This window comes from Zootermopsis nevadensis, unplaced genomic scaffold, assembly GCF_977971745.1.
Source record: "Zootermopsis nevadensis isolate Lab colony 2312 unplaced genomic scaffold, Znev_1.0 Znev_ptg000024l, whole genome shotgun sequence".
Classification (NCBI taxonomy): Eukaryota; Metazoa; Arthropoda; class Insecta; order Blattodea; family Termopsidae; genus Zootermopsis; species Zootermopsis nevadensis.
In genome coordinates, this window is record NW_028259156.1 from 18,532,727 (window position 1) to 18,547,710 (window position 14,984).

Genomic DNA, 14,984 nt, shown 5'->3' on the forward strand with positions numbered 1-14,984 from the left:
CCAGTTCACATCTTCACAGTGTGTTTCCCTAACATCCATTTTTAATGTATTCTCCCATGTCCTAAGTTGTCTCTTCCCATAATCATTTCGTTTTTACTTTTTCTTTCATAGGCCTCCATATTCTCCTCAGCACCGTATTCTCAGACACTCTTCATGTATGATCCTTTTACTTATTCCAGGCCAAAGAATTGGAAGATTTGTTCAAGGAGTCCAACACTTCCTCAGGAAGTGCCATTGATGCAGCCAATGCCTACAGCAACATTGAGACAGCCATCCAGGAAGCCCATACTGCTGCACAAGAAGCAGGCCATGCTGCAGAGAATGCCACAGACATGTCACAGGGGTTAGATGAACGCACAGGTGAATCAGGAGCACGCTCATCTGAACTGCTCCAGAACGCACGGGGAACATTGGACCAGGCCCAACGGGAACTGATGCCACACCTAGAGAAAGCAAGGAACAGTGTTGAGGAGGTGCGACAGATGAACATCAAGAGTAACGAGGGGGACAGTCGCATCAACAGGTGTGTACACTTAAGAGAGATATAGAGAGGCATTCAAATTTTGTGAATGAAGAAACAAATTAGTTAATTAATCAACAGTTGCATTAAACATAATAGACAAATGAATGAATTAAGAAGTTTACAAATAACCAAGCCAGTAAATAAATATATTAATTAGTAATTACATTATATAAGTGAATAAATAAGATTTTTCTAAAAGTTTCTTGTGAAGCTGTGTCATTAAATTAATGCATATTCTGCATTTTTCCTTCATCTATTAGTTTCAAAATTTAAAAACACAAAACATTCCATAAGCTGGTTTTGCTTCTATCACTGGGTGAAACCATATAACTTAATCTGTTGGGCCCTTTGGAAAGAGCTAAACTGTTAACCCCAGACTGACTAGCAGCCCTTTAGTGCAGGGTCTTAAATCCCTTATTCCTGTATGATAAAGGATGAATAAGTATTCATGTAAACCATTTAAGATGAAACAAACAAAGTTTGAAACCGTTGTGTCTATGACTAGATTGTTTGTTTTAGAGCTTTGCAAAGAATACCATATGAGTCTCAGGCACCAGAGGCAATAGTTGCAATGGACCAGTCCGATGCTGCAGATCAGATTGCAGAGTCTGCTCTGAACAGCATCCGACACATTCTGCATGATCTGCCAGAACAGGTAAACCAGGCTCGCAAATTGCCCAGGGATGTGGAAGACACCAGCAAACTCACTTCACAGGTGAATATGTTTCACGATAATGTGTTTCAGGCTACACATATAACTTGAGTACATGCACATTTAACAACAAAACAAATAACTATAATAGAACTTATTGTTTTAAACACTTAAGTCAAATAATGTAAGTAGATAATATAGAACAGTGCTTAACAAATTGTAAATCATCTAATCAACTAATACAGTTAGGGTGGAAGTGAAGGAGATAGTTTCATGTACTGGCATGGTACTAAGAAAGTTAAGATGTGTTTTCAACACACGGAACTGTAGATATGTTACAGTGTAGATGGATGAAAATACATCTGACTTATATTAGTTGACGTGGCTGTTAAAGGATAATGCCAGATTCTCTGATGATATGGCATGACATAACATAATGTTGACTCATGTTGCAGGCTAACAACAGTCTTCAGCGAGTGCACAATGTGAAGCCAGACATTGATCAGCTGATAGATCAACTCAGCATTCAGCGAGCTGATCTGGATACTTCAGGCAGTAATATCAAAGCCCAGATTGATGCCCTAAGACAGAAAATATCAATGGCCAGAGATGTGGCAAACAGGTGAGGTCTTTAGTTTGTGTTCATTTTCTGCATAAATTTCAAAGTATCTTCCAGTTGCCCTTCATAAAAATGTTTTGTAATTAGCCCTATAAATGGACCTGCTGGCAACATAGCCTTCAGTCAGAGCATGTATTTCTCCACTGTTGTGCTTGTATAATGGGATGGTTATGTCTGTCCACATGTTTTATCCCAAAACCTGTTTATTGATTTTAATTAAATTTGGTATAGAAGCTCTGCACTAAAACTTGTGAAGCAAATTTTATTTTGGACGTATCAGTCAAGTATAGCATGAACCCTAAATTGAACTCTATTCTGTTTTTAAATATGGCAATAGGTCACACATCCAGCAGAGTATAGATTCTTGACTGTCTTATGAATTGAACCTATAAATATCAGAACCACGCCAGTGTTTAGTTACTTTGAAGATGGGAACAATTAGGTTCTGTGTCATATCAGCAAATCAACTCACTAAAACACACTTTCATTACCTTAGAATGGAAGCAACTAGTCTCAAGGCTGAAGTTAGAGGTAGTATGTTCCGGCAAAATGTCCACATGGCATCACAACTGAGAAGACCAACATTGACATCTTTACAGCTGTGAAAATCCTCATATCTTGAGTTAAAAGACATAGAAAACATAATGGTAGCAAAGTGTATGTGTTACAGGATCAAAGTGGGAGTGGCATTCTCCCAGAACACAGCACTGGAGCTGCGTAACCCAGAGAGCCTGCCAGAGCTGGCCACTTCTACCAAAGTGTCTCTGTACTTCAAGACAAATAAACCCAATGGGTTTCTATTGTACCTTGGCAATGAGGAGGGCACTCACCACAAATTGCGTAGAGTTCGTAGTGATGATTTCTTGGCACTTCAGACTGAGAATGGCTACCCAGTTCTTACCATTGATCTTGGGTCAGGTGTACAGAAAATCATAAGTGATAAGTTTGTATCTGATGATGTATGGTATCAGGCCATCATTGAGCGGTAAGTATGAACTTTGGCCTATCTGACTGCTTATTTTTTAAAATATTGCACTATGCCAACTTACTGTTGCAATCCATGGCCATTTTACATTTTATTTTAATATTTAACAAAGTTTGAGTCATCTTTTTATCTGCTAACTGACTTACAAACTCTATGATATAGGATCTTTATTGATAAATTGATAGTTCCTCTGGTTATATATTCCCTGCTTTTTAGGAAACCTTCAGTAGTTTGGTACCATATTCTGAAGAGTCCAGTTCTGAGGCCCTTTGTGACATTTTGTAATATGCTAGTTTTCATGGCAACCTTGAAGCTGGAGGACCACTCCTTGTTGACTGTTTACACCTGTTTATTCAGCATATTTGTAACTGTCCTTCATACCTAGAGATAATTTCATTCATCCACAACTAGAACACATGTCATGCTGGGTGGGACAAGCAACCCACCACTATATCATGAGTTCTCTGTCCACCAACAGCTGCAAATGTCCATGTTGTCTTTGCATCAGTCATTCTTGCTAATTTAGCTGATTTTCATTTTTAGGTTTCTTAATTGTGTACATCTTCCATAAGTCCCAGAACCACTGTATTTCCTGGATTGCATACGTTCACTGTATTCTTCAGTGTACCTGATAATCATCTTTTTAAAATTGGAATTGTATGCAGTTAATTAGAAATAAGGAATCTACCTATGGTCGGCAGTAAATGATGCCATTCTTTGTAATCTAGCTGGACACAGGGCAACTTTTGATGATTCGTACATAAAGTGTTTAAACACTGCTGTGGATTCTGGAATTCCACTGTGCCAGAGAGACTGTTACACTATGTGATCAGAATGAATGACATATGTATAATTCATTGCTTATCTTTAAATTTTCATACTAAGAATTGGATCAAACTGTAAAAGAAGAAAATGTGTATTCTTAAAATATACTACTTGATTACAAAAATGCTCAACACAGTAAAATACTTCAAACTGAAAATTCTTATATTATGTACATGGAATTTTTATGAGGGATTAATCGTATGTGTGTTAATTTGCGAAGTGTGCTGTAATGTTGCTTTACTTTATTTCATTTATGTTTCTTTCAGGACAGGAAAGAAAGTTCAGCTGATCATACGAGAAGAGGTAGCTGATGGTCAAGAGAAGAAGTATGTCAATGAGGTGGTACTTCCTGGCACTTCCTCTATCTTTAACTTAGATCAAGAATTGTCCAGACTTTTTGTTGGCGGATTCCCAGTATACTTCGGCATGCAGCCAGAGATCAAGTACCAGGCCTTTGAGGGACAAATTGAGGAACTGGTGTTAGGTGACACCCCAGTTTCCCTCTGGAACTTTGTGGATGCAGAGAACAATGTTGGTGCCATTGAGAGGTGAGGAATTTGTATACATGTCTGAAGGTAAGATTTCAAATTTTAAATACAGGTAGGATTCAGTTTATGCAGCTTCACTTTTGCTCCTCTCATAGATCATGATTGGAGGGTGTGATGAGTCATGACTCTGCCCGACTTCCTAGACACAGATGGTCCCAACATTGTAATAAAACTATATTACTAAATGATAAACTACGGCATAAAATGTAAATAATTAAACAAAAACGGAATTTAAAATGCAATGAAAAAAGCAAATTACATTAATTGTGGAATTGATACGGTTCTACAGCCATACTATAACTTATTATCAGAAAAGAATAAAACCAAACAGACGTCTATTCTATCGTTTTTAAAGCAGTAAATTTGCTTCCTTTTTCTTAAACATTATACAATTTTCAATGCATAAATTTCATAAAATAAAACATTTTTCAAGTATTGTATGTTGATTACTGAAAATCTTGGAACGGAACCTAATGTATTTACATATGTTTGCTTCATTTTACGCCAGAAATCTCAGGAACCTAACCCTGGCATAAACCGAGTCCTACCTGTATAGGATATGCTTTTGGGAGGACGTAAATGTCATTAACACCTAAATTAATGGCACATTTAAAAATATTTTGTTATTGGTCAGTAAAGTGAGCACTGAAGAATGGAAGACTGGGGTTTGATTCCTTTGGAGACAGATGTTTGCCTTTGCTGCCATATCAGAGACTTGCAAGGCAATGCCATCTTACCACTTGCTGTCATGTGCTGCAGATAGAAAGGAGAGGGGAAAAAATCTTCACAATTTCTGTGTTTTCTTTTTAAGAATTGTTTCGATATTTTTAAGTTTCAAATTAGAATGAGAAACAAATGCATATGTGCATCTTTCAAAGAATGTCTGGTTTTGCACATAAGATAAAGGTTCAGGTTCAGAAAGGGGCTTTTAGTATGGTAATAAAATAATTCCTGGTGTTTGGTAATAAAAGTTGAATTTATGTTTTAAAATTACTTTAGGATTGAAGAAGAAGAATAGAGATAGTTCACTTTCTGTTTTTCAGAGATAAGCTTGTAAACTTGCAACCCAGCACTGGATATCGTTTTGATGGAAATGGCTATGCCATAGTGATTAGCAGACCATATCGCATGCGTGAGCGTTCTGATGTGCAGCTGAAATTCAAGACTAGAGCACAAGATGGATTGCTGTTTCTTGCTGGAAAGGGACAAACATTTTTGTCAGTGGAATTGCAAGAGGGTAATATTGTATACCAGGTATGGCATTTAATTTAACCATATCACATCCCTGTTCAGACAGACAGTAATCAAAGATTTTACTTGTTATTTCACACAAAAAAATAGTTACTTGACATGTGTCACTGCATACTTGTCATGTGTTTCATGTGCCATCATCCCTTAAGTTTCTATTTTTAACCAAAATTGAAGACAACTTTTGTAAAATCTCCTCATGTCTCCAAACACTGTAGATTATCTGTTTAACATAATGTGATCTTGGGACTCTTCCAATAATTGTGACCAACCTGATGGATTTGTATAGTTTTCCCAAGATACCAATAATTGCCTCCATTCCTTTGAGTGTAATGGGGTTGTGCAGTGTGGATTTCTTTGTCATTCATTTCTGGCCTAACTGTTTCATAATCAGTCATACTTGTTTCTGATTAACACCTTCAGATGTATCCATATTGGCATCCCCATACTCATGTTGCCTGGCACAGCAAAAGTGCTGTGTTGCATGGAGAGAACAAATGCTGCAGAGGAGATGTAAATTTTAATGTGGGCTCCAAATCCTCATTCTTAAATACTTCAATTTCAACAGAGGTGACAGGTTGAACCCAGAACCATCTGAAGGGATATATTGTCTCTTACCTTGAAACAACATGCATGTTTGACAGTGGTATATTTAGAAGGGAGTTCACAGCTTCAAACCTTCTTTTTTAAATATTTTGTATCACAAGACAGAAATTAGGAAACATACACATAGAGTGACAATTCTGTATGTTCACCAGGATTTGACTTATGTCAGATGAAACACTGGAGAACACTGCTCATAGTCCGGAAACCACGTAAAAAGAAAACAATAGTAATATCAGTTCTTGTTTGTTGAAATTTGTAAAATTTCTGACAATATTTGGAGTCAGTGATATTTGTGTGAAGAGGAATGTGGTGCTGGTCTGGTTGGTTACATATGCCATCATTTTTTGTGACATCAGGTTGATGATGTCATAATTAAGGATGACATCAGGTTAATATGTCATAACTGGTGATGACACCATTGAGGTTAATGTCATTATCCAACCAGGAAACAAATGCATGTACAGCTTTATGCAAAGTGTCTGTTATTGTTAACTGAACTCAGCCACAGTGAAATGGCTTGACAATTTTTCTTAAAATCTGCCCACCTGTTATCAAGTTGCTACATGCATACAGAAAGACAATGTGCTTTTTAAGGTATTCTATTACAGGAATTAGTTCCATAAATATTTGGTTCTTATGAACCGATTCTTTAAAAAAATCACATTTCACACTCAAGATGAAGTCCTAGATAAACAACTGCCTAGAAGGAAATACTTGCTTGATTAGTTGTCTATTTTAGTTTTCTTAGCAGAAATTTTATATTATGGAAACTTAACTGATATGTTCCATATTCTGATGTGTATTACAGTATGACCTTGGTCATGGACTGCTCCAAATAACATCACAAAACACTTACAACGATGACAAGTGGCACTTAGTTGAAGCTGTGAGAGAAAAGGAGAAAGGTGTGCTTAAAATTGATGGTATCCCAGAGTTTCAAGGCAGTGCATCCAAAACATCTACACAGCTGCAGGTCAGTGTATTATTGCATGCAACATAATATTCTGAGTCACTAATAGAGTTCACTCTTAATTTCAGTGTAATAGCAATATTCTGAAATAATGTGTTTTGCCCATAGCCTGAATATAGAGCTGCTGTTTCTTACTTTATGAATGTGTCTTCACTAATCTGAGTAAGTAATATTGTCACTGACATCACTGTCTTTCTGTAGCATACATTTGAAAATTCTAACATGCTAGATTTAGTTTATTTGGTTTTAGTAATTATAAAGTTCTTAAATTTATTCAGACACTGAACTTAAGTGTAATATTTTTCATATGTTAGGCCAAATATCAGTGAAACTGTCCTTTGAATCCTAATATGAACGTCTGATACCTTAAGGTCTTTCTTTACATGTTTTTGTATTTAATTTAAAAGTCCAATACCAAACTAGAATGTGATCTGCTGAATTTATACTGAGTCCATTAAATTACCTGAAGTGGGTAATGTGTTTTACCTGTAGCTACAAGCTGTGATGTACAACACTTTTTTGTGTCTTTCAGGTCTCAGAGCACTTCTATTTTGGTGGCTATCCAGGACAATTGCCTTTCAGACCTGTCACTCATGTTGGATTTGAAGGCTGCATTGATGAAGTACAGATTGATGGAACACCTGTAGACCTGAGTCAGAATGTAGAAGCTTTTGGAGTCACACCTGGTTGTCCAATACAGGTGAAGTGAATTTACTTAATAGTTTTGGATTTCCCATTGCAGTATATAGTAACTGAGAGCTATTTATACAGTTTGTAATGAATGTGGGGTATATACATAAGATTTGCAGGAGCCTAGTTAGTATCTCTTTTTGCCACCATATCTGAAATAGCTTTATAAAAGAGTATACCAGTTATATATGATGTAACATATGATATTTCACTTTTCAGTTTGCTAGCTCAGTTGCATTTGATGCCTCCAACCCTGGTTATGTGCGATGGCCCAATGGATCAGCAGACAACTTTCTGCAGCTGAACCTTAAATTCAAGACATCTGCCAGCTCAGGACTGCTGTTTTATGGGTCAGACCACCACGGTAATGCTGCTGTGTCCCTGGCACTGATTGATGGAGGTTTAGTGATGCGCAGTCAGGGGGAGGAGCTGGTCACTAGTACTGGCACTCGCTATGATGATAATCAGTGGCATGTTGTTACTGCCACACACAACAACACTGGCCTTCGCCTTGACATTGATGACTTTGATACTGTCATGTGAGTATACTGAACTGAGAATTCTCACATGTATTTATGAGCAGTGGAAACCTTGTACATTTAGTATGTTAACTGTATCTTAGGCAATAGACATGTTCAATATAATTGTGATATAATGAATCAGCCATTTCCAGGAACTTTTAGAGAAGAATATATTTACATTTTTGTTCGCAGGACGGATTCAGAACCAGCACCCCTCCATTTCCTGTATGGAAACTACTACTTTGGTGGCTTGCCCCGTGAGCAGGTAGCATTCCCCGGCACAGTAGCAACTACGAATCCATTCATTGGCTGCATTGGAGATGCCACTGTGAATGGTGTGTTTATTAACTTTGCCAATGCAACTGACAGAAGAGGTGCCATCCTAGGGAAATGTCCTTCAGCTGATCAGGCAACTGTAACACCAAGCAGGCCTTCAGGTATGTGCTGCAGGCTAATTGTAATATAGATCACTATGCATGATAAACCTATCAGCCCTGATGTTGGAGGCAGTATGCTTCTCTGACAGAACTTTCTTCTTTATTCTCGATCCTGTCATATGTGCTCTTCTTTCTGTACTGCATTTTGTTCTTCTCCCTTCATGTAATCTTTTGATTTATTCCTTGATCTTTCCAGTAGGCATTTATACAGTATCTTGATTTTTGTGGTCTCAAAAGATCATGTTTTTACCCTTGTGTAACATGTCTGTACCACTGTATCCTGAATGTCACCAATTTTATTAATTATATTGTTTAATTAAATACATTAAATATTTACTACAGTGCAATACACTTCATAAATCTTAGTCAGTCTTTTGGGGGGGGGGGGGGAGTACAGAGCATAAGACCAAAGAAAAACTGAATTTCTGTGTCAAGTTGAACTTAACATCGGACGTAGCGGAATAGAATATGTTGTAGAGTCTACCTCCATACTGGATGGAAAGGGACAGATGTTAATACTAGAACCCCAAACAGTAAAAGCAACATCTCTGTATGAAATGCAATAAACCAGTATGTGGTGTGTGTGTTTTAAGATTTGCCAGTTCTGCAACATGTTTTGAATGATCATTATCTGTGTCCTAAGTTTTGTATGACCATAATTTTATTTGTAATTTTAGCACCAACAATTCCCAAAGAAGATGATCTTCCCATTATACCAGAGCCAGAATTCAGCACCAGTGTCCCAGAAAGACCTATCACTATTAAACCATTTCCAACAGGTATGACATCAGTGTAGTCAAACCACTTTATAGCATTTCTACTAAGAATATTTCCTTGTAGACTAATGCTGTTTTTACTTTATAAGAAAAGATGGGTATAAGATGTCAGCTTCATGTTTCTGATTCCACAATTATTTTAAATTAAATGATGAGGTTTTCATGAAACTATGAACAGCATATCTTGGAAGTTAGCTCTCTTATATATTCACATTCTCTAGTCATTAAATTAACTATATACATTTTTGACATAAAACGATACTAGAGCCACCTAATGTATGGCCCTATGTTTTGTGATGAGGTAGACCTTAGAAAAATATGCAGCTTTTGTACAGGTAATTTTTATAGAAAGTATTACGTTATAGCAAGAGCACAAAATGTTACGTTTAGCTTTCCATTTGATGACATTAATTAATAATGAATACAAGTCAGTATATGAAATTTATAATGGAGATAGATTATAAACATACATAAAATTTTATTGGAGCCAATTTATGTTAAAAATTAGAAACATGTCAGTGGTCTGAATCTTTTAGGTTATATGTGTCTGCTTTAAACCATGGGGAATATCTCTGCTGCTGTGTAATTATGCACAGAAATATATTGATAATTTCGGTAATTATTAACTTAAATGTATGCCAACCTGTCTGTGTAGATGGAAGCATAGAAAGTAAGCATCATAAGATTTATAAAGTGTTTCATATGATTCTGATCAGAGACCCATAGTCCCACAAGTTTAGTTTGTTTTATTAAGAAACACAGTAGTCATGGTTGTCTTCAGCATCTCAATATACAGAGATTATTGAAACCATCAGACATGACTACATACAGGAAATATTTAAGAAATATATACATTTTCAGGAGAACCTGATGTTGGTAAACCTGGTGAGGAGACAGCATTGCCATCCTCAACTTTACCAACACCTGCCCCTATGCCAGCTGGCAAATGCCTTCTCCCATTGGAGCCAGTGAATGACACTGCTGTTTCTTCTGCAAGTGGCTTCAGATTTGGTATGTAAATTCTTTTGTTAAATGTTTTCTTTTTGTGATTAAGAGTGTGTGAAAGATATCAACTTTTCCATTTGCCATCTTGAAACTTCAACTGTGACAAAATCAAAACTCTGAGACTGTGAGGATGGTTGACTTCTGGGCTGTTGCACCATGTAGTCTGGTAGAATTTATCCAATGTTTCATAGGTCCTTGCTGCCTGCATCATCATTACCCTGATGATGACAGCCATCTTCAGATTCACTGCCATAAAAACATCAAATCCTACTTTGTAATAGTGTTGAATAATTTTTTAAATGCTGGAGTCTTCTGACTGTCATCAGGTTGTTGGACGTAATGGAATGTGCCTCATGATTGCTTGAAGGTGAAGGGGTCTATTTCTGAAATTGTGTTTACATGTATAGCATAGGCTAGGAAGGTTGAAAAATCAGTTGTATTTTGTGATAACTTTGTGTACTCCAAAGGAACAGCCATTTAAGCCAAACTTATTTTTAATTTTCCACTTGCCCAAATATTCATTCATTGCAAGTATAAAAATTACTTTTGCAAACTAGTCATATTTCACTGAGTCAGAGGAAATTTATTTTGTATTTTCTTAAATATTCAGGTTATTCAAAAATGTTTAAAATTAAAGTAGCACATCTTAATGAGATCTGTATTTGTGCCTTGTACCTATTTGTTTTTGAGAAAATAAGTAAATTCTCATTTGCCTTTCATGTACAAAAGGTGTTATAGTGAAGCTGTATGAATAAAATTAAATTTTTGTGACAGCTATTAGTGTAGATTCTCAGTACAAATTTTCATTTAAATTTGTTTACTAGCTTTGGACATAAAGCATGTGGGCGGATAGAGAACATTACCACCTCATTATTTGTTCATCTTATGAAATTCATTCAAAGAATTCATAATATCTTAGTTATTTTGTCTCATAACATGCAGAATGCTTTATTCGTAACCTACATACGTAACGTACATCTCCCTGCTTCCAATATTTAAAATTATGAAGTGGACCAACCTATTGATTTGTCCCATATCCATCTGTTATTGCTTAAAGTGGAACACAAGACATGCATCCTGGTAATTGAAAGGTGACAACAGATGTTACGCCCAGCATTATAATTATGGTATTGGAAAGCTAATAACTTTGAAATGTGGGTTAACAGGAACTGTTGTTGGCAGTCGACAAGAATATGGTGCTAGCTCAGGTCGTATTAGGATGAAGTATGAGTTCTCTCTTGAATTCAAGACTTTCTCTGAAGAAGGCATTATGTTTTATGTAGAAGATGATCGCCACATTGACTTCATAGCCTTGTATATGAAGGGTGGCAAGGTAAGAGACACATTGTAGTAATCACAATTTGCCATTACACTAACATTTTCAGTTCAAAATTTTAATAAAATGTGTGGAATTATGTCATGGAGAATGGTGTAACATTAAATTTCAAGCAGCACCAAGTCTTTTATGTATTTGTTAGAAGAATACAAACTCTTATTACTACATTTCAGGTACACTATGGGTTTAACTGTGGCTCAGGAGCTACATTAATTGTGAGTGAGAAAGCAAACAATGATGGGCAGTGGCACTCAGTTGTTTTTAGTCGTGTACACACCAGTGGAAAACTGATCATTGATGGTGAGAATGCAGGAGAGGGTTCTTCAAAGGGTATGACCAAGTCAATCAACATTGTGTCACCATATTATATTGGTGGAATTTCACCAAATGTATCCAATGATGCAAAGTTCAACATCAAGGTAAGTTCATTCTCCACATTTATATGTTTTTAGTGACTTACTGTATTTGCCCAGATTTGATGTGCCTGAATTTTGGAAGCCTGCTCTGAAGAATATACTAGTTCATACCATATACAAGCCTTATATTTGAAAGCTTCAGAATTCTACTGTGGTTTGCTCATACTAATATGTGTATCCCAAGAAGTAAAGTAGTATGTTCTCATATGACATTATAACATTACACAAATCAGGGTTCTTAGTTAGGAGAGGTTGTTATTTATGGGGAATCAGTTAGTGAATTAAGACATGTTTATAAGCCCTTAACAAAACAAGGAGTTTTGTGAAATGCAAAAAAATATTTTTAAAATTTTAAAGTTGTTTTGGAATAAGAATTCACTATTTTGCCGTGCTATCTGGATTGTGTCTGTCAACCTCAAAAACCAATAGGTAATGGTTATTTCAAACCATTTAACTGTATCAGTGAAATTAGGTAATGCAAGAATTACCATAAATATTTCTGGAGCTTGAACTAAGTCTGTTCCTATGATGTGATATTTCATTTCTCTAAAGGCAAAACAACATTCTGGTATTTCAGAAAACAGTAATTGATAATTTATTTTCACAGCTTATGTGTGCTGAATTTTAGTTCATAAGGAGAAAATATATGAGAAAGGGTAAGGTTCATTGGAGGTATCTCAGGCTTCGGGGGATGAGTTTAAAGAAAATGATTAAGAGCCTCTGTTCTATGTGGATATAGATCCCTGGTCCCTGAATTGTGTTTTATTAATTAGTGTTGTAATTTTATGCTTTTTATTGTTGTTTTCTTTTGTAGAATACAAATGGGTCATTTGTAGGCTGTCTGCAAAATATTCAGTTAAATTCAAAACATCTGAGTGATCTTCGTCATTCTGTAGGAGTCATACCATGCTCTGACAAGGTAGAACCAGGCGTTTTCTTCCCACACACAGGGGGTCAAATTGTAGCACGTAAGTAATATCTGTCATACTGGGTATTACGAAACCAATAATATATCTTATTTTATTGTGTTGAAATGAAAAACGAATACAAGTTACACAGTCTGAAAATGCAAAGTGAGATTCAAGTTGTCCATTATAACCAGAGTTCTGGATCCAACTGCAGATATTTCTTGACTCACCATTTGGTAGTCATTGGGCACAAATGTCATGCCTCTGTGTTCTCATCTGTTGTGCAAGTTCCATTACAACAATGTCATTCTTTAGATATATTTTTTGTAATGATTCCGCATTTTTTAAATCAATAAAGAGGATGGTCAGAGTGGGGGGAAAGGGGGTCAAAAATAGAATATGATATAGCAAGACCAAATTTGTTGGGTGAGTTTACATTATGAACTATATGTATTTTAGATTGTTTAGGAAATGTGGGAGGTATTCTACAAAATAAAGGTTGGATGTTGGATTATTTTGCTAGTGCTTTATAAACTGCAAGATTTATTTTGCATAGAATATTAAAAGGTAATTATGTTGTGTGATGAGGTATGGACTAGAGTGGAGACAGCTGTGGCATATTTGATTTGATTTCATCATGAAGGATGAAATATCTTGGATATATATACATGAGTGAAACATTTAATACACACAAAATTATAGTTGAGAAACCTCAAGGGATGAGATCAGTTGGGAGACAAAAGCATGGGTAGGATAATATGGGCATTGAAGAGTTTAAAAGATGATTCTTGGACTAATCATTCACTTTATGTAGATATGATCACATTTTTTAGTTGATAGTGGATTTGAGCCCACGAACTTCTTGTGTCTGATTTTCCCCAGTAAGTATAAATGCTGTGTTTCAGGAAAGGGATTTTTCCTTCACAGAGTTTGGAGTTGTATGGCAGTGGAACTTGAACCATCAGGTGCACAGTACACTGAATTTTAACACTGTTCCATGCAGCATCAGAATCCATCCAGGTTGCTGCCAAAAATCCAGAAACTACAGTGTTGTACAAGCTATAACAATAAATTGCTAGGAATTTTTAATTACACAATAGACTATATTTTAATACAAAATAAAAATTCATATCAATTTCTCCCCAAAATCCAGAGAATACAGCACTGCAAAAGCTACAGTAATGGGTTGCTAGAATACCATTTAAAGACACAGAATACAATACCCACAAAATTAGAAACCTGTGAAAGCTTCCAAAGAAATGCTTGCTTTCTTTCATGCTTCTTCAAGAGGAATCAGTGTGATACATATATTAACTAACTACCCAATAGCGTTCAGCTAGCATTGACATAAAATGATGATAACATTGTTTTGTTTTTTTAAACCAGATGCATATACTGACTTTTTTGATGTTTCTTTTCCCAGATCCCAGTTTCCGGGTGGGTGTTGTGATTGACATAAAGTTGGATATCCGTCCTCGCAAGACTTCTGGAGTCCTGCTGTCAGTGCATGGTCGGCGGGACTTCCTGCTGCTTCAGATGGTGAATGGTGTTCTGAAGTTTAGTGTTGACAATGGCAAAGGGGCCATATCAGCCCAGTACACACCACCACATGAGCATTACTTCTGTGATGGAAACTGGCACACAATTCAAGGTATGAAAACTTGCATCTATAAAATGACCCCCTCCCTCCCAAATAAATGCTCAACATTAATATATATTTTGGGTTATTTTTCTCACTTTCTACCATATTTAGCCTGATATCATTTTTAAATCTAATGATTTTCTTTACAAAAGTTAGCCTACATGTTAATCTTAAGTTACTGTCTAAAAGACTTCATCCCATTTCCTTAGTAGACTCTTAAGTTACATTCTACATTTCTCAGTCTGTTTCCTTTTTTGTAAGGAATGTTAGAATTATG

The 14,984-nt window shown here is 36.1% G+C and overlaps 1 protein-coding gene across 1 annotated transcript in view; it reads left to right on the top strand.

Annotated features, from left to right (window-relative positions):
• Positions 1-14,984, top strand: part of LanA (laminin subunit alpha) — a 52,722-nt gene that overhangs the window by 36,510 nt on the left and 1,228 nt on the right. The window contains exons 38-53 of the mRNA XM_022074733.2: positions 180-523; positions 1,043-1,238; positions 1,631-1,797; positions 2,465-2,779; positions 3,871-4,152; positions 5,196-5,406; positions 6,815-6,979; positions 7,509-7,676; positions 7,886-8,205; positions 8,380-8,624; positions 9,302-9,403; positions 10,262-10,411; positions 11,572-11,738; positions 11,915-12,160; positions 12,972-13,125; positions 14,489-14,716. Coding sequence (XP_021930425.2) covers positions 180-523; positions 1,043-1,238; positions 1,631-1,797; positions 2,465-2,779; positions 3,871-4,152; positions 5,196-5,406; positions 6,815-6,979; positions 7,509-7,676; positions 7,886-8,205; positions 8,380-8,624; positions 9,302-9,403; positions 10,262-10,411; positions 11,572-11,738; positions 11,915-12,160; positions 12,972-13,125; positions 14,489-14,716 — 3,460 coding nt within the window. The remainder of the gene's footprint in view (positions 1-179; positions 524-1,042; positions 1,239-1,630; positions 1,798-2,464; positions 2,780-3,870; positions 4,153-5,195; positions 5,407-6,814; positions 6,980-7,508; positions 7,677-7,885; positions 8,206-8,379; positions 8,625-9,301; positions 9,404-10,261; positions 10,412-11,571; positions 11,739-11,914; positions 12,161-12,971; positions 13,126-14,488; positions 14,717-14,984) is intronic.